The following is a 24,029-nucleotide window of genomic DNA, read 5'->3' as shown; positions in this document are numbered from 1 at the left end:
ATTTCTTTCATTTTTTGTTTTATGGTATTAGTTGCCGTTTTTGGGCACCAAATTAATCAAAATGGGACGCAAAATTAATTAATTTGAGGTAAACTAAACAATGGGCTTCCTTCCTGTCTTGAACTGTTTTTTTTGACTTTTGGTTGCAAGTTGGCGCCAAAAATTGTGAAAATTGCATCAAAATTTTGGTGTAGTCAAAAATACACCAGATGGGAGTTGGAGTGAAGGAAGAAACATATGAAATAGACTTGAAAAAGTGCAAATAGAACAATGAATTGGTTGGAAGCAAAAAAAAGGCGAAAAACACACCAAAGTAGACAAAAAACAGGCGCAAAGGCAACGATGAATCAGGGCCTATGTGTCTACTATCAGGCTTCGTGGTCAGTGTGGAAATTGCACATTTTTTCTGAATTTCTTTTTGCTGTAGGCAGTAATATGGGATATTAAAAAGAAAAAAAAATCAAATATTTAGAAAAAAGAATTTCACATAAAAGCCTGATTAGTCATTTTCTGATGAAATTTTCCCTTTATTGTTTATATCATGCTGATGTTCCAATAATAGGATTTTCAGGATTTTGGTGCAGATTTCCACTGGATTTCACCTTTGATATATTCAATGGGTTAAATCTGCAGTTAAACTGTGCAGCCACAATTGACATGGTGCAAATTTACAAAATCTGCCCTTGACGTCAAGATCTAAAAATTCTGTATCCTGTAGATGAGATCAGAAAATTCTCATCCACAGGTAAAATTCACAGCCATCCCAGCCACATGCGCTTACACTTAATGTCCCCCTCATGTTTCCTGCAGGAGATGTTATTTATGGTCGAGTGATGGTGGATCCAGTCCAGAACCTGGGAAATTCTTTTTACTGCAGCATTGAGAAGGTTTTCCTCTGCACTGGAGCAGATGGCTATGTACCAAAATACAGTCCGTCCGATAATGAGTATGGATGCCTTGCGGACTCTACATCTCTCCTGTACCAATTTAAGATATTGGTGAGTTTTATGTTTGATCATCTTATTTCATCCATAAGGCCACATTCACACGGTCAGTATTTGATCAGTATTTTTCATACTGATAGTGTGAACGTGGCCATCAGAAGAACCTGCTTGTCAAGATGTCTTCTGACTGTAGGCCTTGTGGAAACCAGGGCTGTGGAGTCAGAGTCGTGGAGTCGGAGTCTGAGTTAGTTTTGGTTGGAGTCGGAGTCGGTAGAAATGTACCGACTCCGACTCCAACTTTAAAAAAAATGTATTAATATTTCATAATTGAACTTTCATATGAATTTTATAAATGTTACTCAAATATATATGTTCTATCAAACTATGAACAACAGTGATAAGCAGTTCTAATGGAGATAGAGACATTTCTTACTTCTTGTGTGTCACTGTTCTCCACTGCCCTAATCTTATACTTGGTTAACCTCATGCTGCCCCAACCCCCCTACTTACAATGTATGAAACTGAAAGTAAAAATGTGTTGCAAATTCTTAGTAGTACAGCTCCTCCTCTAGACTAGATGTTTACTAGGTGTGCGTCTTCCAAGCATCTCACAGCTGCTACTCAGAAGAGGAAGACTGTAAGAAGTATTATCCTTTCAACAAACTTTGCATCAGTTAACTGTGAGTTCATGAGGAATAACAGTATTACTGACCACTATATCACTTGTACGACCTGGCAATAATTTTGTACAATTGTTTTTAGGAAAAACAATTGTCATTTGGATTGTGAATACAGAATTAAAAACCTGAGAATGTCAAAGAAGCGTCACATTAAATCAGCTGTATTTGAACATTTCACCATCACTCAAGATAGAAAACATTATGTCTGTCAGTGTATGACAAATGATCCAGACGAAAACAAATGCTGTGAAGCCAAGATCAGTGCATATTCAGGCAAGGATAAAAATGCTCCTACCAGAGCTTCTAATCTAAAGAGACATTTACAGCGCTTTCATCCAGAAGTACTGAAAGCAGTGGATGAGAAAGACTGCATCCAAACCAATGAACCAGTGCCCAGCTCTTCCAGCCAAACAAAGGAGCAGAGAACTTTGCAGCCATCAGTTGCAAGATATTTTGTCAGTGACAAAGTTACTGTGACAATGACTGTAGATACATTTAAAAAACAGATCATAGAGCTTGTTGTAAAGGATAGTGTGCCTATTTCATTATTTTCACGACCAGCTTTTATGTGTCTGAATGGGGAAATGGCCCGCAAACTTGGTGTTTCTCTGGAGAGAGAGAGTATTAGAAAATTAGTAATTGAAGAAGCTTTTAAGCAAAAGGAAGAACTTAAAAAAACTCTCAAGGGACGCTTTCTGTTTCTTAAAATGGATGCCTGCACATGTCACAGAGTGAACTATTTTGCCATCAATGTCCGATTTGTTTGCGACAAAAATGAAATAGTCACCAAGACATTGGCAGTAAAAGACACCAAAGCTCATCACACCAGTGAGTTTCTCCAGGTCTTGGTGGAAAAGGTTCTGCAAGACTATGAACTTAAAAATGAGCAAGTTCTTTCTGTTGTAACTGACAATGCTTCAAATATGATAAGTACTATTAAGCTAATGAATGAGAGTAATGATGGTGACCAGCAGCTAGAAGAACATTCTGGGTCCACAGACACAGAAATGTTTGAAATAGAGGAACACAGTATTGTAACTGAGGAGCAAACTGAAGTTGCTTCAGATGAACAGCAACATGATAGTTTAGATGATCTTGTTGAAACTGTCAATACGTTCTTTCATTCATCACATGCGCTGTGTTGTGCATACGCTACAGCTGGCTATAAGACAGTCTGCAAGAAGGACATGCTGCTGCACTGATTGGCAAGGTGAGAAAATTGGCTACTGTTGCCAGAACCCCTAAAGTTGACTCAATTTTGAAGAGACGTGCTGGAAAAGGGGCAATTATTGATCAAGCCACACGATGGGGCAGTACTTACTTAATGATTCAGCGCTTGGTTGAACTGAAAACCTTTCTTGTAGACATGGCTAACCCTCAACTGACGCTAAATGAAAGTCAGTGGAATCAGGTGACTGAGCTGGAAAAATTGCTAGAGCACCCATTTACAGTGACTAAAAAATTACAAGCAGAGGACTTAACTCAGGTATTTTCTTCAAGGAGTGGAAGAACCTGATGTTTCGCCTGTCCCAAAGAGGAGGGTTAATTACAAGTGGCATTGCTACATCAATGAAACGGAGAGAGGAGCTACTATTACAAAATAACATTCTTTTGGCTGCTGTTTATGTAGACCCAATGCATCGGATTCTTCTAGATGATCAACAGCTAACTAAAGGAAAAGAAGCTCTGTTTGAAATAGCAGTAAGGATGAAAGGGTTGCAGAATAGTGAGGAGGAACATGAAGAATTTGGTCATCCTGCCACATCTTCACCCTCATCAACTCATGAAGAATTTAATTTCGAAAAATATTTGGATCACAAGGACCGTGCAAAGCGTTCCCGCATAGAAGAAGAGTCATCCCCATCAAAGAACACAGCCAGTACATTTCAGCAGAATTTTTCATGTGCACTAAAAGAAATTGAGAAATTTGACCGTTCATCAAAAATAACAGTGCAACAAGCGATTCCTCTGTATCCTGACATTGTCAGAGATGTTGCCCGAGTGGTTACTGCTTTGCCACCAACCCAAGTTAGTGTAGAGAGGTTGTTCTCTGCTCTCAAAATAATTAGATCAGATTTGAGGGCATCCATGAAGGAGGATCTGACAGAGGCAATACTTTTTCTGAGGACAAATTTATAGATTTCTTCTTATTAACTGCATAACAGTGTTTATTGCATATTTACTTACAAGAGTTTAGAAAAGTTTATAAAAGTTATTTGCTATATTCGAATTGTATTCTAATAAATATAGTTTTTGCTCTAAGTGGTCTGATTACTTATATGATGGTGAGAAACTGAATAAGCACAATGTTAATATTTTACAACAGTAAATTTATTGTTACTAATTGGCCATTTATGAAGGAGTCGGAGCCGGAGTCGGAACCTGATAAAATCCAGGAGTCGGAGTCGCAACTGTGGCTTACCGACTCCACAGCCCTGGTGGAAACGGAGATTACTGAAGCGGTCAAAAAAAATTGAAAAACTTGGCGAAAGCGCCCATTCTCTGGGGAATTTTTGGAGGAGTTTTTTGTTAGCTGAAGTGGTTTTGAAGAGTTTTTTTAAATGTTCTAGAAGATATTTTTACCCAAAGCATGTCTATTGATTGGACAGTGCTTAGTTTGGAGCAGATTCTATCAGGAATCTCTTCAAAGAATTGACGTGCACTTTCAATTTTCCAACAAAGTGTTTTTCAAAATCTGAAATGGGAAAAAAATACTTAAATTAGAGAACAAATCAACAGGATAGTGGTTTTACAGCAGAAATAAGTAAAAGTATTTTTAGCATCTTTTAGTGATTTTGTAGGAATGTTTTGAATCAAGTCCTCTCCAAAAATAAACTCCTCCAAAAACTCTGTGTGTACACAGTCTAATTATACATGCACACAACGTCTTTTAGACAAGTGTGGACCCTCCAAGACATTCAGGAGGAAAACGCTAAAGGACACACCGGCATCTTTTGTCCTGTAGAAACTTATTTTTGCGTCTTTACAGTTGTTTCATTACCGCTTTTTGCAATGTATTTGACCTGTGGCGTTTTTTTCTTACTTGTATTGTACAAACTATTGAGTGGCTCCAAGCAGATTCCACATGAAGACTGGACCAGTCACTTCATTTAACCAATTTACATCTTAGGATATGTACATTCTTTTTTAGCACATTTTCAGGCAGGTTACAGAGTGTACCCCCCTGAGAAAAAGATGTTGTGTGCACATACGCTAATAATAATCATCTTTATATAGCGCTAACATATTCCGCAGAGCTTTACAGGTTGCACACATTATCATCACTGTCCCCGTTGAGGCTCACAATCTAAATTTCCCACGCAAACACGGAGAGAACATACAAACTCTTTTGCAGATGTTGGCCAAGGTGGGGTTTGAACCCAGGACTCCAGTGCTGCAAGGCTGCAGTGCTAACCACTGTGCCACCGTGCTGCCCTTAGTTTTTTGAGGGGTTCAAGAACCACAAAGTTTCAAGTTGGAAAATGCTTCTGGAAAATTTCCTGTTTTTGATGAGATTTTAGAGGAGGTATTTTTTACTGGAACATTTTCCTAAAGCGGCTTTGGAAGACTTTCTTTCCTGAATGGTTCATTTCAGTTTTTTCATTGGACAGTGCCTCGTTTGAAGCATATCCTGAAGGAATCTTCTCCAAAGAAATGACATGAACTTTCTTTTTTCCACCAGGCATTTTTCCAAACCGCTTCAGAATAAACTTAACAACCAACAAAGTGAATTTCCCATAGAAATAAATAAGAAAAGTTTTCCAAACGCCTATTCCACCAAAGCCCTCGTTCTCCTGTAATAAGTAACAATATCCCTCACCTGTGCGTTGTTCTTACCCACCCCGTAATCCATGTCTGGGGGAAAAAAACAGTTTTCAACCTGGACGGTGTCTTTTGACAGCGTGGGAACCGCGGCTCTCTGACTGGCGGGGATGATTTCACCGCCAATCAGAAGCGGTGTTTGCCGTGCTGTCATGCACATGACAGCGTAGCAAACACTGGATCTTCGGGCCCCCCATTCGAGTTTCAAGGTCTGGGTATTGTTCTGCTACCCAAACTTTTTGTAACTTCGACTGAATCCACCAGACCAGAATATCCAGGTGTCCACCCATCTCTAGTCATCTAAAATCCACATCTACGCTGAAACAAGAACCCCAAAACATAATAAAAACATGCCAGTAAAGCATTTTAACCTGCAGATATTCTGTCCATATTGATTGTTATTGGGTAAAAGCCATAACAAAGAGGTGAATTTCCACAGCATATATTGACATAGTGCAAATTGAAAAAAGTCAACGAAAAGTTAATTTCCATTTGGATTCAGCACAAAAATATAAATACAGTAATTGGACGAGAGTAATTTTAAAACCTATTGATGCTATGGCAAAATGTTGCAAATTTACGTGCAGAAAATGCACGCCTAATAAGTAAGCCTTAGCTTACACGTTGTGTATTTGGTATGGATTGCCCTAGTAAATTTTCATGCAGAAAATCTGTAGGATATATAGTGGTAATATACACTCACCGGCCACTTTATTAGGTACACCTGTCCAACTTCTTGTTAACACTTAATTTCTAATCAGCCAATCACATGGCGGCAACTCAGTGCATTTAGGCATGTAGACATGGTCAAGACAATCTCCTGCAGTTCAAACCGAGCATCAGTATGGGGAAGAAAGGTGATTTGAGTGCCTTTGAACGTGGCATGGTTGTTGGTGCCAGAAGGGCTGGTCTGAGTATTTCAGAAACTGCTGATCTACTGGGATTTTCACGCACAACCATCTCTAGGGTTTACAGAGAATGGTCCGAAAAAGAAAAAAAATCCAGTGAGCGGCAGTTCTGTGGGCGGAAATGCCTTGTTGATGCCAGAGGTCAGAGGAGAATGGGCAGACTGGTTCGAGCTGATAGAAAGGCAACAGTGACTCAAATCGCCACCCGTTACAACCAAGGTAGGCCTAAGAGCATCTCTGAACGCACAGTGCGTCGAACTTTGAGGCAGATGGGCTACAGCAGCAGAAGACCACACCGGGTACCACTCCTTTCAGCTAAGAACAGGAAACTGAGGCTACAATTTGTACAAGCTCATCGAAATTGGACAGTAGAAGATTGGAAAAGCGTTGCTTGGTCTGATGAGTCTCGATTTCTGCTGCGACATTTGGATGGTAGGGTCAGAATTTGGCGTAAACAACATGAAAGCATGGATCCATCCTGCCTTGTATGGAGCATCTTTGGGATGTGCAGCCGACAAATCTGCGGCAACTGTGTGATGCCATCATGTCAATATGGACCAAAATCTCTGAGGAATGCTTCCAGCACCTTGTTGAATCTATGCCACGAAGAATTGAGGCAGTTCTGAAGGCAAAAGGGGGTCCAACCCGTTACTAGCATGGTGTACCTAATAAAGTGGCCGGTGAGTGTATATTGGTAGCGAAAGGTTGAACTTGATGGACCTAGGTCTTTTTTCAAGCTACGTAACTATGTAGGTAAATAGATAAGATTTCAACATATCAGATATTTTCTGTGCACAAATTGACCTGTGGTGTGGATTTTTATATACACAGCATGTCAATTCCTTGTATTGATTCAGCATGGAGAGGGTGAGAGTCGAATGGAGAGGGTGAGAGTCGAATGGAGAGGGTGAGAGTCGCACCAAGTCCACTGAGAAAAAATATGCACCAAATATGGAAAGCGTGAACTTAGGGGGCGATTCATTAGGACTGGTGTAGTGCATGCCAAGCTTTATGAAGTACTCGCTGGAGTACTGTCATCTGATGCATTAGGTGGCATTTGCTTGGAGACTGGTGTATATTTTTCCAGTAAGTTATGCCACCTTATTGGTGTAACATATGATGAATTGGGCAGATAGGAGTGACCATACCTCATGCCTCTCATGTTACCATGCCCATATGGAATTGACCACACCTAGTTCATGTTACCATACCCTTATGGGATTGACCACACCTCATTTCTCTCATGTTACCATGCTCTTATGGGAGTGACCACACCTCATTCCTCTCATGTTACCATGCTCTTATGGGAGTGACCACACCTTGTTCCCTCATGTTACCATGTCCTTATGGGAGTGACCACACCTCGTTCCCACATGTTACCATGTCCTTATGGGAGTGACCACACCTTGTTCCCGCATGTTACCGTGCCCATATGGGAGTGACCACACCTTGTTCCCGCATGTTACCATGCCCATATGGGAGTGACCACACCAAGTTCCTATCATGTTACCATGCCCTTATAGGAGTGACCACACCTTGTTCCCTCATGTTACCATGTCCTTATGGGAGTGACCACACCTCGTTCCCTCATGTTACCATGCCCATATGGGAGTGACCACACCTTGTTCCCTCATGTTACCATGCCCATATGGGATTGACCACACCTCGTTCCTCTCATGTTACCATGCCCATATGGGAGTGACCACACCTAGTTCATGTTACCATGTCCTTATGGAATTGACCACACCTAGTTCATGTTACCATGCCCATATGGAATTGACCACACAGTTCATGCTACAATGCCCATATAGAATTGACCACACCTAGTTCATGTTACCATACCCTTATGGGATTGACCACACCTCATTCCTCTCATGTTACTTTGCCGTTATGGGAGTGTCCACACCTCGTTCCTCTCATGTTACTATACCCTTATTGGAGTGACCAAACCTCATTCCTCTCATGTTTTCTTGCAGTATTTTCAACTTCTGGGTTGCGCCAATATATTGTAACTTCATAAGATGTTTACACCAGATTCCTGGTGTAAACACCTTAATAAATCAGCCCCTTAGTCTTGTGACAAGTTTCATACATCCGTGTAACACGGACTGTTCTTGCATCGGAAGACCCGGCCCAACCACTGGATATCCAGACCTGGGCTAATTGCTTCATAGCCGTAAATATCTCATACCATGTATATATGTCATGTTGGGAGTTTGGGGTGGTGTAAACTGTTGTTGCACTTTACAAACTTGTCAGATTAGTAATGTAGCACTCCTGTTTCCCAATGCCAAGTCTGTAGTAGTGGACACCAAGTGCATGACCATTAAAATGAATCTGTCAGCAAGTTTTTGCTACCTTATCTGAGAGCAGCATAATGTAGGCTAAGAGACCATGAATCCAATGATCTGTCACTTACATTACTGGGTGCAGCCGTTGCACAATCAGAGTTCTTATATGTAGAATGGAGTAGAGCTCAGACAGCTAACCCGCCCACACACAGTCTATAGACAATGAGCTGCTTATCACGAGGGGGCGGAGTCAGACTAGCATGAACATTAGACCTGCCAGTGATAATCTCCTAGTGATAAAACCTTCACTGTAAGTAAACAACTGCACACAGCCTAATAAATGACACATTGTTGGATTCAGTGTTTTAATCTCCTACTTCACGCTGTCTTGAGATTGCATAGCAAAAACCTGCTGACAGATTCCCTTTAATAGTACTGTTGTATTCCTATATCTCTTTGTCACGACTGAGATATGTTACTTTGTGATCACGCAGGATAAAGCGCAGCCAGAAACTCAGGCTGGAAGATTTGGCAGCATCACGTTTAATGCCAGACTGGCCGCTGATGATCCAGAGGCATTACCGCTAGTCAGACAGCCGGGCTCAGATGGATTTAAAGTGGACTCCACTCCTCTGTTCCAGGTGAGTGATCTCTGATAATAATCATGGAGTTAGTTCTCTGTATCTCAAATGTTGTTTTCTGTCCTGACTGGAGTATTTCTGTCTTATGTTCTCCTCAAAGTGTTATAGAAATTGTCCATCCTTACCTTGTCCATCCTTACGTGTAATGAATAGCCAATCTGCCCTGATCATATAAAGAGGTAGCACTCCATTCTGCCATCTCCCCTTATAGAAGTCCTCGGATATGTTAGTAATGGAAAATGCAAATTTTACTGGAAAATGTAATCTATAAAAAAACAAAAATTCTGTTGAAGTGAATTTAATTACGATCTCTATTATGGCTGCAAGTCTGAATGTTCAATGACTGAATAAAGTTGTCACCATTTGAGCTCAACCTTTATCTCTCATTGGCTGTAAAAGATATTTGAAAGGTGCAGAATTTAGCATTTTAAAGTTTTCCCAATAATAATCTATTCTCCGTGCGCCCTGCTTATGTTTGACACCTCCAGTAATCAGCTCTAATCTTTGGATGAACCTAGAAGCAAAAGTTCATTTCTCCTGTAGCGCCATCAGTGGAGTGATGAGGCACTACACCATTATAATTGAGCTGACCAGTTGAGTTGTGGGGGGTTGTAATGAGTGACACAAACCAATATACTGTATTAATCTGATCATTTTCTTCTTCTCTAATACATGAAGCTGGTAAATTGGATAGGTGACAGGTTCCCTTTAAAATAGAGAGATGGTGCCAGATATTATAGATGCTGTCTAAGTTGAAGCATTGTCTTACTAGTCATATAGGCAGGATACCATCCTATCTCCCATATAGGCAGGATACCATCCTATCTCCCATATAGGCAGGATACCATCCTATCTCCCATATAGGCAGAATATCATCCTATCTCCCGTATAGGCAGGATATCATCCTATCTCCCGTATATGCAGGATATCATCCTATCTCCCGTATAGGCAGGATACCATCCTATCTCCCGTATAGGCAGGATACCATCCTATCTCCCGTATAGGCAGGATATCATCCTATCTCCCGTATAGGTAGAATACCATCCTATCTCCCATATAGGCAGAATACCATCCTATCTCCCGTATAGGCAGGATACCATCCTATCTCCCATATAGGCAGGATACCATCCTATCTCCCGTATAGGCAGGATACCATCCTATCTCCCGTATATGCAGGATACCATCCTATCTCCCATATAGGCAGAATACCATCCTATCTCCCATATAGGCAGAATACCATCCTATCTCCCGTATAGGCAGGATACCATCCTATCTCCCATATAGGCAGAATACCATCCTATCTCCCATATATGCAGGATATCATCCTATCTCCCATATATGCAGGATATCATCCTATCTCCCATATAGGCAGGATACCATCCTATCTCCCGTATATGCAGGATACCATCCTATCTCCCGTATAGGCAGGATACCATCCTATCTCCCATATAGGCAGAATACCATCCTATCTCCCGTATATGCAGGATATCATCCTATCTCCCGTATAGGCAGGATACCATCCTATCTCCCGTATAGGCAGGATACCATCCTATCTCCCGTATAGGCAGGATACCATCCTATCTCCCATATAGGCAGAATACCATCCTATCTCCCATATATGCAGGATATCATCCTATCTCCCATATATGCAGGATATCATCCTATCTCCCGTATAGGCAGGATACCATCCTATCTCCCATATAGGCAGAATACCATCCTATCTCCCGTATATGCAGGATATCATCCTATCTCCCGTATAGGCAGGATACCATCCTATCTCCCGTATAGGCAGGATACCATCCTATCTCCCGTATAGGCAGGATACCATCCTATCTCCCGTATAGGCAGGATACCATCCTATCTCCCGTATAGGCAGGATACCATCCTATCTCCCATATAGGCAGAATACCATCCTATCTCCCATATATGCAGGATATCATCCTATCTCCCATATATGCAGGATATCATCCTATCTCCCGTATAGGCAGGATACCATCCTATCTCCCATATAGGCAGAATACCATCCTATCTCCCGTATATGCAGGATACCATCCTATCTCCCGTATATGCAGGATACCATCCTATCTCCCATATAGGCAGAATACCATCCTATCTCCCGTATATGCAGGATACCATCCTATCTCCCGTATAGGCAGGATATCATCCTATGTCCCATATATGCAGGATATCATCCTATCTCCCGTATAGGCAGGATACCATCCTATCTCCCATATAGGCAGAATACCATCCTATCTCCCGTATATGCAGGATACCATCCTATCTCCCGTATAGGCAGGATACCATCCTATCTCCCATATATGCAGGATATCATCCTATCTCCCGTATATGCAGGATACCATCCTATCTCCCGTATATGCAGGATACCATCCTATCTCCCGTATAGGCAGGATACCATCCTATCTCCCGTATAGGCAGGATACCATCCTATCTCCCGTATAGGCAGGATATCATCCTATCTCCCGTATATGCAGGATACCATCCTATCTCCCGTATATGCAGGATACCATCCTATCTCCCATATATGCAGGATATCATCCTATCTCCCATATATGCAGGATATCATCCTATCTCCCGTATAGGCAGGATACCATCCTATCTCCCGTATAGGCAGGATACCATCCTATCTCCCGTATAGGCAGGATACCATCCTATCTCCCATATATGCAGGATACCATCCTATCTCCCATATAGGCAGGATACAATCCTATCTCCCATATAGGCAGAATACCATCCTATCTCCCGTATAGGCAGGATACCATCCTATCTCCCATATAGGCAGAATACCATCCTATCTCCCATATAGGCAGAATACCATCCTATCTCCCGTATAGGCAGGATATCATCCTATCTCCCGTATAGGCAGGATACCATCCTATCTCCCATATAGGCAGGATACCATCCTATCTCCCGTATAGGCAGGATACCATCCTATCTCCCATATAGGCAGGATACCATCCTATCTCCCGTATAGGCAGAATACCATCCTATCTCCCATATAGGCAGAATACCATCCTATCTCCCGTATAGGCAGGATATCATCCTATCTCCCGTATAGGCAGGATACCATCCTATCTCCCATATAGGCAGGATACCATCCTATCTCCCGTATAGGCAGGATACCATCCTATCTCCCATATAGGCAGGATACCATCCTATCTCCCGTATAGGCAGGACTTAAGAACTGATAACCAATACACACACAAAGTCAAAGTATCTTTCTATAGTTTGCAGCTACTTTGGTCCTAAAATTATCGTGTGTATATTTTTTAGGTTTCCACTGGAAGAGAGTGGTATATTCATGCAATCTACACAGTGAGGTCCAAGGAAAATACCAACAGAGGCATTGGAAAGAGAAGCGTAGATGACCAGTACCATTCTGTATTGAGCACTGGCACTTCCGGAGATTCCAGAAACCATCGTAAGAAGAGAGATGCCAATGAAGTCCCAACTGTTGCTCAGGAAATTGGTATTGAGAGCAACAGAGGAACCAATATCCAGCATATAATTTTGGAACGTAACAACAAAAAGACAATTCCTGAGAAAGAAATCTCCCCAGACGGAATAATACCAAGAGAGCTAAATAAGGAGGAAAGTGAGATTAATGTGGTGATCATTGTGGTCATCATCGCCGCTATATTGTTATTAGTGGTCTTTGTGATAGCAATTATTTTATTCATGGCAAAGCATAAGCAAAAGTCTAAAAAGAAAGAAGAAGGGAGAGAGTCGGGAAGCAGCGAACCCATGATGCCTCCTCGTGGATACAGTACAGACAGCTCCGAGGTTTGACATCGTGGATCCACGAGCCAAGTAATGTACAAGTGCCTCAAAAATAGCAAATTGAAACTCTTTCCAGGAAAACGCTGCTTACTCTGTGCCCCGATGGTCCGTCTGCTCTTAAATACCTCATGTATGTCTAAAGTGTTGGAAGGACGATGAGGGGCACGAATGGGACCGAAACATCAAACCATTGTTTGTACAACTAGGATTCCTGACAACCTGAACTCATGCACTAAACATGAAAAGGCGCTAAAAAAGGCAAAAAAACTGTAAATGAGGATTGTCCTCTTGTATTTCTTTTATATTATTTAAAAATGAAAATATGCAAAGGTGCTGAAAGCTCATCTCTTCGTTCACAGGGAGAGCTTTTTCTAATATTATCCATTCGAGGTTCAATGATCGTACTCTACATGTCAGTTTTCGAAGATTTTCTGCCAACAGACTTTCCAATAATGGTTGTGAAGATTGCTATAGAATATTGTTCTTGTCTCATATGTTTTGGGATATGGAAACAGATGACATGGTCAAGTCGTGAATTTCTTCCCAGTGTTTCCATCTCTTTTTATAATTCATTGTTAGCCAAAGATTCCTCTGAGGTTTAAGGTGCTAGTCTAAGAAAGTATGGGTTACCCAGTCCATGAAGTTTTATTATAAGGACTCATAGAGCATTAGATCATAACGAGGTGCATGCGTTAGAGAAGGACTGTATTGCACTGATTGCCATCATGCTGGTCATGTGAGGTTCTACTCATCCACCGGCTACTGAGAGGCACAGAATATCGTAGTCTAAGGTATCATGGTCCTTTTCTTATATGACCCAGTCGTTAATAATGGGACCTCCTCCATATATATATACTGTATCTATATCTACTAAGTAAAAACTATTGCCCTTTAAACACAAGAAAGAGAGCCGATAGAGTTGAGTAAAAGGATTTTCAGGAACCTGGTCCAGCATCCTTTTCAGTTCTCCATGACATCCGGACCAGGACAGTTCAACTTTCCTCAGCCGGCACTCAAATGTGGGCATTCTCAGTCCTTTAAAATGTCCCTGTGACATCAGCAATGCATACCATGATGTCGCTCAATGCAAGGTGGAACTAATCTTTTTCCTGAACTCTAGGGGCAGATTTATCAAAACCGATACAAAGAAAATCTGAAGTCATTTCCCATTGCAACCAATCAGAATCCACTTTTGATTCTGACAAGTGTCTCTGAAAAATGACATCTGAAATCTTATAGGGCAACTGCTCCACTAATCCTTTGCATCAATTTTACTGGTTTTGCAGCTTTACTCCAATGGGTGAAAACATTGCAGGCTGTGTGATACCTTTTATTTCTTATGTGGAAGGAAGGTCAATGAATTCCGATTGACTTACTCAGTCTTGATGAGGAAGTTGTAGTTAAAGGGAACCTAGTGGTATTTAGAGACATTGCAAATGTGAGCCACAGAGGTGAACATTTGGTGATATTATTGGCTTTCTGGGACTTGTAGATTCCTCACATCAAGTTGCTTACCAGTGTGTGTGAACATGAATACTAGATTTTTTATGTAAGATAAGCCATATGTTTATGGGTTGTCCACTACATGGACCACCCCTTCTTGATCTAGATGTTTTGTCCTGAAAAAATAATAAAAAATGCACTCCTCTCCCGTGCTGGCGCCGTTCCAGTGGTGGCAGCACTCACGTTTCTGGTGCTCTCGTGCGGTTGTTGTGACATGTTACCCCAGCGTCATTGTCCTCACTTTCGGATAAATTGAACATGAAGAGGAAGTCCGGGCTACAGCTGCTCTCTGACTTCCTCTTCAATTCAACAGGAAGAGGCCGGGATAGTGACGCCATTGCTGATTGGGTGCCAGGGTCACGTATCACAACAGTGCGGGAGAACGAGTGCCGACACTGTGGGAACAGCGTCGGCACGAGAGGTGAGTATAGGTTTTTTTATAATATCGGGGCCAAGCAAGGGTTGTGAGAAGTTGACCAAGTAGTGAGCAAATTCTTTAAGCGTGGTACTCCATTTTTGCACCACTCCAGTGGTTTTGTCTTTCTGTATCCCGCATGGGAGTGTACTGAATGTAGTCACATACTCACCAGTCAGCGTCTTCATCTCTTTTCAGCCTTGCTCCGGTAGCTCCGGTACCACGTAACGGCTTTTGTAACCCAACGGATCACTGTGTGTTCCAGAAGTCACGTTTCTCAACACAAGTCTATGGGACTCGTGATGAAGCATTCTGAAATCCCATAGACTTGCATTGAGAAGATTTTTAAGACGTGACCTACGCTTCACATAACCAGCACTATGTGACAACTGCAGTCACATGATGCCAAATCCGGGCTGAAAACAGGCAAAGACAGCTATTACATGCATTACAGTCACATGCATGATGTCTAACAAAGGGATTACAAATAAATTGCTGGAATGGGGTTTTAAGGTTAAGAATAACACATTTTTAAAAAATGTAGGCTATTTTATAGATTTTTTTTTTTTTTTTACTTTTTAAAAATTACAGTTGAAGCTGCTGTCTGACAACGATACCGCTGGTGTCCGGTCACACCATGTCCGATATTTGTTCTAGATGCTATAGGAATCTCACCTTCGTCAGTCACATAAGACGAGGTTCCCTGGAACCAAACATAGGACTGATCGTCACAAAGAAATAACTAGGAAAGATTTCTTTTTATTACAGAATTAAACAGAATGATATGCCGGGAACAAGTAATTTATTATTATGGCAATCATTGAGCCTCTTAAGGGTGTATGTTTCTAGTAAATAGCATGTTATTATATTTTACCATTGTGCACGGTACATATAGAGCTGATATTATTAAGTATATTGTGTAGCATTGTAGCGTTTCATTGTCCAGTTCATTCTGATAGATGCAAGTATTATTCATCATTTCTTCCACCTTCCTTTTCCGTACATTTCATATGATAAATATCTTTGTCAGACCGAGATGATTAGGTGTTCTCATAATTCCAAATTGTCCCAGATGTTTTATGACCTATGTATATACAATATTAACCAAAGTGAATGTAGATATATAGTTTTTCTTTTAATTTCTACTAACTTTAGTTGCCCTGTTGTTGTTTTGTACAGAATTAGTCTGCACCATATTTATCCTAAAGAAACATAATACTATTAAAAAAAAATCACTTTAAACCATTACTATATAGGATACCTAACGTTTACTTTCGGGGTACTAAGCTAATGTTAATTAAACATGGGCATTTCCCTTTTTAGGACTTTCCATCAATATTCGGTTCTCATATTAATATACAGTCTTTATCCCCGCAAAAATGCAAAAATGTTAGTTTAGTTGCATTGCTGATCATATACTTATCATCCGAACAGATTGTATTATAAAGTCCAGAGCTGAATGCACAGTTCTGCTGGTCATCAGACATGGTGTCTTGATGGATGAACGTTCTGTAGGGAAGATCGATCTTGTGCAAGACTAGATAGGTCCACCAGGGTCATCTCCGCCATTATCTTGATTGTATCATTGGGTTGCTGGTCTTCCTTTTTTCAATGTTCCTTCTCTTCTTCTGACCATGATGTCCTTCTCCAGTGATTGCTCTCTTCATATTATGTGTCCAAAGTAGGCAAGTCGTAGCTTGGTAATCCTTGCTCCGATTGACATGTCTGGCTTGATTTGTTCCAAAATTGTAAAGACTGGACATTACAGAATTCAAGTGAAGAAACTGAAAAAGCAGGGACAGCCTAGAGATTTAACCTATAGGAACAGGATTGTGAATGCACCTCTAAACTGTAAATCGGGATCTGTTCAAGATTAGTGGTATCACTGAAAATACAACACTTAAGGTCCTTTTACACATTAGACTAACATCAGCTGAAGTGGAAGACAATGGCATGGTTCAAAAGATGCCTGGGCATCTTTTACAGCCTTTTCGCAACGTTATTGTTCCAAAAACCACTAGTCAATGGAAAGTGCCAGCACGAAATTTGACCCAAAACAATGGAAGAAAGCTTAAAAAAAATACTAGCTGTCAGAAACGACAAATAGGAGATCAGGGAACTACCAAAACGACACTAAAAGTTTCAGGACAAAAAACACTGACATGTCGTGAAGTGTCTTCCTCTTGGTGAGCTTGGCTGGTTTGCCCGCATGAGTGTAGTGAGCTGGCCGGCTGTGACTGTTCTATTATCATTGACATAGAATCTGTGACAGACACTGCCCCCGTGTGGCCAGAAGTTATACCTATGCCGAATGTGATTACAGAGAAACAAACTGTATTGGCTAAACTTCCCCTTGTTGTGTCATGTGAACAGGAAGGGGAGGGAAAAAGGGAGCCCGGGAAACTGGTGTGTGCAGAGAGAGGTCGGTGTGTGCTGGCGTCCTCCCGTAGATGCGATATAGATGATTGCCTGGATGACCTCTCTCTCTCGGAAGCTGACATCCAGATTGTTCCCAGCTCCCACACTGCGGAGCACTCAGCGGTGACATCTTCACAGATCCTGGAGCCCATGAACTGTAAGCGGGTCCTCTGTTGAGAGGCCGAACATTCCACCCTTACCTGCTGAACCCCAAGGACTACAGTCTGGACCTGAGAGACAGAGTTTTGTTTAATCCCTGTTGTTTTCTCTTCGGCTGGAGCGTCCCCCTGCAGTGACAGACAGGCCTGCGACGTGGGAAGATAACCTCCTGGAGCAAAGGAACTGGTAACGTGTGGATAGGGACAGTGAGGGACAGTTTGTTATTACACGTTATCTCTGTGAATAGGCATATTTTTGTATTGTCTATTATTGTGTTCCGCTGTGTTAAGGAAAATGTATAACAGTAAAGATACGTTTGTTAAGATGGAATCTGAGTGTGGAAGTTTTGCTGGGCCAGATCATGGATATACATGGGCGACCTTACCCTCTGCCACTTCATGAGCCATCGTCAGAAATCTCTAACAGCAGCTCTCTAAGCATTCAGCAGATGGGAGAGTTGGGCTTTAGAGAGCTGCCAGCTTTCTAAAGTTATAAATGAATAAAGATAGGAGAACCCGGAGCATGATATAAAAAAAACTGCTTTATTGATACAAAGATTTAAAAAGACATCTATCAGTAATCTTTAAAGGTGCAAAATTTCTCCATGACTCACATAGATAAGGGGGAAACCCACCCCTCTAAAACCCCCATACTGCACAATAACCCTGGGAGGGGAAAAAATAGAAAACCCCTACCATGCAGTGTGACCTGGTACAGCGGCCAACTAATCAATAATGAGGTACCAAACCTAGAAGTCAATGTATTAAAGTCACAAATCGGCCTGAATCAGCTTACCAGGTCAAAGGAGAGCTAGAGGAGAGGGATCCCGCCAGAGTAACGTCCCCGACGTGCGTTTCGCGGCTAAAAAGCGCCGCTTCTTCAAGGAAGCTTTCTAAAGTGTAGGCGGCTTAACACCTCTGGATACTTAACAGTGTAAATATACATATGTTGCATTTATAGTAATAGCAAACCTGATGAAAAAACCTTTATTACTGTCTTGTGTGACGTGTAAATCATCCAGCTAGTACTAGTTCACTGGCTATTGCCAAGGCATGGAAAGTGCCTTATTTTTTCATCAATAATCTCCATCCAACTTGGCTGACGGGTCTAGTATGGACACAGTAGATAGCGGAACATGTGCAGTACATAAGTGAGGCCATTGCCCACCACAGGGAAAGTCACAGGGAAGGTGCCACCCTTGGAAACCAAAGCCACCAATCAAGATGAAAAAGAAGAGGTTGGGGAGGCATCATTGACAAAAAGCCAAGACACTTCCCTGTTTTGAAACTTGTCTGCTAATTTACATCTGGCACGAGGATGAAATTGCCACCATAAATTACAACATAGGACAAAATATGTTATCTACATTTATCAGTTTGGGCTCAATGGTAGGGTTTCATGAAATTTAATTATTCATTCTCGTAGGACACAGTGCTGTTTTAGGTAATCAATTCAAATTTTGGGGTCCTCATCTATGGAAATGTCATAAACCTCAAGCAAATAATTTAATAAGAACAACCGGTAAGTTATTACACCGGGCAGTGCCTTAAGACCCCGTCTCACTAAGCGAGATCGCTAGTGAGATCGCTGCTGAGTCACAAGTTTTGTGACGCAACAGCGACCTCAGTAGCGATCTCGCTATGTGTGACACGTAGCAGCGACCAGGCCCCTGCTGTGAGATCCCTGGTCGTGTCGGAATGGCCTGGACCGTTTTTTGATCGTTGAGGTCCCGCTGGGTAGCACACATCGCTGTGTTTGACACCTTACCAACGACCTCGTTGACGACTCAGACACTGAATCGTCATAATAGCTCCCATGTGACATCGTTGTACAGGTCGCTACAGGTCGCTGGTGAGATGTCAAACAGTGAGATCGCAGCAGCGATCGTTGGAAGATCTCACTGTTTGACATCTCACCAGCGACCACATAGCGACGCAGCAACGATCCCTGACAGGTCGTATCGTTGTTGGGATCGCTTTAGCGTCGCTAAGTGAGACGGGGCCTTTAGAGGGTTCGTTTAGAGTTTAAAGAATGGACTTTTTTTTTTCTACAATCAGCACCACTCTTGTCCATGAGCTTTATCTAGTATTGTAGCTTATCCCTATCTCATTGAATGATGATGAGCTGTGATACCACGCAGATGTTCCATAGTCAACAATGGCTGATTATCACCTTAGATCACTCTTACCCTCAATATTGCCATATAAATACTACGGCCTATCACGTCACTATTTCATTCATACATAGAGCACTTATCTCTTCAACCAGAGCATACTGTCAAGTGATTGGCTTCAATGGGGTTGTCTTCTGCTGCTAGGTTCCATTATTGTGTCACACCTGACTCCACTGAATAGTTCTCTGATACTTACTGGCTAAACTGATCTAGCTTGTTTGTTAGTTCTACTACAAGCCCATAACTTATTTCCAGTCTTAACCACCAATTTCACAAACTTCTGAATAATACTAGATTGTGTTGTTGACAAGCTCACGTTCCATCTCTCCAATGCATAGATCCTTGTGAAGAGAAAAGTCAAGAAATGCTTTAGGTAAGAAAATGGTATACTTTGTTATTCCTCATGTAGGGTTTAGGAGACAGTACATGACAGTTGTGCATGATGTTCTATAATTTACAACTTTTTACTGACCTCATCCTTCCACCATGTAGCCCATTAACTGCCAGTGGGTGTCTGGACATCAGGATGTGGAACTATGACGAAGCTTCCCAGCACAATACACAAGAAACCTTCTGGGAGCATTACTATCCCAGGAGTTCTGGAGGCTTTTATGGTGCCTGGGAGATTTTTCCGGGAGCCTCCTGGACATTCTGGAAGAGTTGGCAAGTATGACCAAAGTATATCAAACTTGCATTGAGTGTTCCTTTAAGTAGGGTCAGAATGACTTATTTTGCTGGTAATTTCCTAAACCTTCATATATTTCTGGTCACAGTTTTTGGTACGTGCAATGGCTAATGACAATGGGCTGAAAGCTCTCAGCTCAGTTATACAGATGTTTACAGATGACATGCTTTATAGAAGATATCTAGATTCTTAGTCGACCCTTCATCTTCACATTAATTATTTATATGTATTTTTGCAAAATGTTGTACCTCTGTAGAAACATAGCTTCTCTTTTTCTCATCCCGAGTTACAGCCTGCATTATAGTATCACAGAGCTGCATTCACCACTGGAAGCTGTCAGCAAGTTTGTCATTTGATACCTTAATAGTTTTGCTGGGTTTTGTATTGTATATTGCAATTTCATTAGATTAATATCTATCACTTGTAAAGATTACATTTCCTAAAGCCACCTGAGAAATCTCTGCACATATTTTTTGCCAACAATGAATGCTGGTGGATTTCAGCTCTGAAGCCTCCAGAATTATGAATGCAGCTCTGAACTACAATCCAGGCTGTGACGCACAATCAATACGAGATAAATATTTGCGATGTTCTTTAAGTTTATGCAGATTTTTTTATGTAAACTGGTAGATCTTGTTGAAAGAAAGAAGTGTTATTCCCTACTTGGTTGGTAAATGTTCTATATCCGTTTCTGTGCTAATAATAATACTGCAAATTGACAAGTAACATCTCTGCGCCGTTTACTGATCGCATCCCCTTCTTCATGTGTTACTGTCATTTTTCATTTCTCACCGGTGGTAATGGCAGCATGTCTGGTACTGTTTTACACAAAGATAATGGTGGCCATATAATGTGTAACTTGGACCCCAACTCACGGTGGTCTGCAATAAACATTGTGTTATTCCCACTGATTCATGTTGGTTTATGTCACTGCGTCCACTTTATAGACTTTGAAACCATACTTGTTATACAATATCGTTCAATTGGCTCTAGGACGGGTCCTGATTTCAGTTATTGGCTGTGGTGCTGATGTCACATCAACAGGGCAACAGCCAATCCATGAGGTTAGCGACTCTGCCCGTGTGGACAAAACACTCCGCTCTGAGCTCACTGGTTGGTTGCAGTCATGTCAATGTGACAACAGCACCACAGCCAATACCGGACACCGGTAGCAGCACCAGAAACTCAATGGCGGACCGAGAGAGGGTGAGTAAGGCACGGTTTGTTTGATTTTATAACCAACTGCGCCTGCAGACCAATATTGTCTGAAAGGATGAAATCCATTTAATATCACATGGTACACACAGAAATCAGCCATTCCAGGTCATCCAGACCTAGAGCCATACCTTGTAGTTGATCCTTGCTCTCCAAACCCCCTCTATAATAAAGGGAGCTGGTCACACTGAACATGACAGATGCTATCGAGCTGAGCAGATTGACTGAGGCCTCATTCAGACGTCCATTTTTCATGTGCTCTGTCCTTGTTTCCACTGAGTGGACAAGTTCCCATTTTTAGCCCATGGGGAATTTCACATGTCCGTGTTTTTGTGTGGACCTAGTGGAATGTCCACTGTTTTTATCAGTCAGGGATCGAATTCACCCAGTTAAATCAACGAGTCTGAAAAAAACAGCATTTGTGCGTCATCTCTGTGCTCTACGGTTTTTACTGTTTAACAGGTAGGAGAAGCTTCGTAATTGATTATTTTCTGTCCAAGAAAAACGTATTCCGCACGGATTGTAAAAATGGACACATGGACCAAAAGTGGATGAAAAACAGATCCAGCTCATTCATGAAAAACGGTCCGTCTGAATGAGGTCTACCATGTATTTTATTATTTAAGCCTCTGCTGTTTCTATGTTCAGGAGTACAGTGGGTGTTTGTACTCCCAGCAACAGACCACTATCCTACTCCTAGCGACTGACCCCTATCCTATTCCTAGTGCCTGACAACTATCCTACTCCTAGCAACTGACCCCTATCCTGCTCCTAGCAACTGACCTCTATCCTACTCCTGGCGACGGACCACTCTCCTACTCCTAGCGACAACTATCCTACATTAGCGACTGACCAGTATCCTACTCCTAGCAACTGACCCCTATCCTGCTCCTAGCAACTGACCTCTATCCTACTCCTGGCGACGGACCACTCTCCTACTCCTAGCGACAACTATCCTACATTAGCGACTGACCAGTATCCTACTCCTAGCAACTGACCCCTATCCTGCTCCTAGCAACTGACCTCCATCCTACTCCTGGCGACGGACAACTATCCTACTCCTAGCAACTGACCCCTATCCTGCTCCTAGCAACTGACCTCTATCCTACTCCTGGCGACGGACCACTCTCCTACTCCTAGCGACGGACAACAATCCTACATTAGCGACTGACCACTATCCTACTTCTGGCGATGGACCACTATCCTACTACTGGAGATGGACCACTATCCTACTCCTGGCAACGGACCACTCTCCTGCTCCTAGCAATGGACAACTATCCTACATTAGCGACTGACCACTATCCTACTCCTGGCGATGGACCACTATCCTACTACCGGAGACGGACCACTATCCTACTGGCAACGGACCACTATCCTACGTCTAGCGATGCACCACTATCCTACTCCTAGCGACGGACCACCATCCTACTAGCGACAGAGAAATATCCTACTCCTGGCGACAGACAACTATCCTACTCCTGGCGAAGTACCACTATCCTACTCCTGGCGACGGACCACTATCCTTCTCCTAACGACAGACCACTATCCTACTCCTGGCGACAGACGACTATCCTACTTTTGGCAAAGGACAACTATCCTACTACTAGCGACTGACCACTATCCTACGCCTAGCGACGGACAACTATCCTACTCCTAGCGACGGACCACTATCCTACTCCTGGCAATGGACCGCTATCCTACTCCTGGCAACGGACCACTATCCTACTCCTAGTGACAACTATTCTACTCCTGGTGACGGACAACTATCCCACTCCTGGTGACAGACCACTATCCCACTCCTTGTGACGGACCACTGGCTTACTCCTAGCGACAAACCACTATCCTACTACTAGCGACGGACCACTATCCTACTCCTAATGACGGACAACTAAACTACCGTACTCGTAGTGACGGACAACTAAACTATCCTACTCCTAGCGACGGACCACTAGTCCACTCCCAGTGACGTACCACTATCCTATTCCTAGCAACGGACAACTATCCTACTCCTAGCGACGTACAACTAAACTATCCTACTCCTGGTGAAGGACAATTACCCTACTCCTAGAGACGGACAGCTATCCTACTCCTAGCGATGTACCACTATCCTACTCATAGAGACAGACACCTATCCACTCCTAGCGATTAACAACTATCCCACTCCTAGTGACGGACCACTATTCCACTCCTAGTGATGTACCACTATCCTATTCCTAGCGACAGACAACTATCCCACTCCTGGCTACAGACAACTATCCCACTCCTGTCGACGGACAACTATCCCACTCCTGATGACAGGCCACTATCCCACTCCTGGCAACTAACCGCTATGCCACTCCTGGCGACGGACCACTATCCCACTTCTGGCTACAGACAA

At 42.3% G+C, this 24,029-nt stretch overlaps 1 protein-coding gene across 1 annotated transcript in view; it reads left to right on the top strand.

The window, feature by feature from the left end:
* The window catches only part of FREM2 (FRAS1 related extracellular matrix 2), a 285,657-nt gene extending 266,844 nt beyond the window's left edge, over window positions 1–18,813 (top strand). Inside the window, exons 22-24 of the mRNA XM_077298181.1 lie at window positions 811–998; window positions 9,140–9,286; window positions 12,578–18,813. Of these exons, the coding sequence (XP_077154296.1) occupies window positions 811–998; window positions 9,140–9,286; window positions 12,578–13,093 (851 nt within the window). The 3' untranslated portion in view covers window positions 13,094–18,813. The remainder of the gene's footprint in view (window positions 1–810; window positions 999–9,139; window positions 9,287–12,577) is intronic.
* The last annotated feature ends 5,216 nt before the right edge of the window (window positions 18,814–24,029 follow it).

This window comes from Ranitomeya variabilis, chromosome 3, assembly GCF_051348905.1.
Source record: "Ranitomeya variabilis isolate aRanVar5 chromosome 3, aRanVar5.hap1, whole genome shotgun sequence".
Lineage (NCBI taxonomy): Eukaryota > Metazoa > Chordata > Amphibia > Anura > Dendrobatidae > Ranitomeya > Ranitomeya variabilis.
Note: the sequence above shows the minus strand (reverse complement) of the source record. Positions and strands in the feature narration are given on the sequence as shown.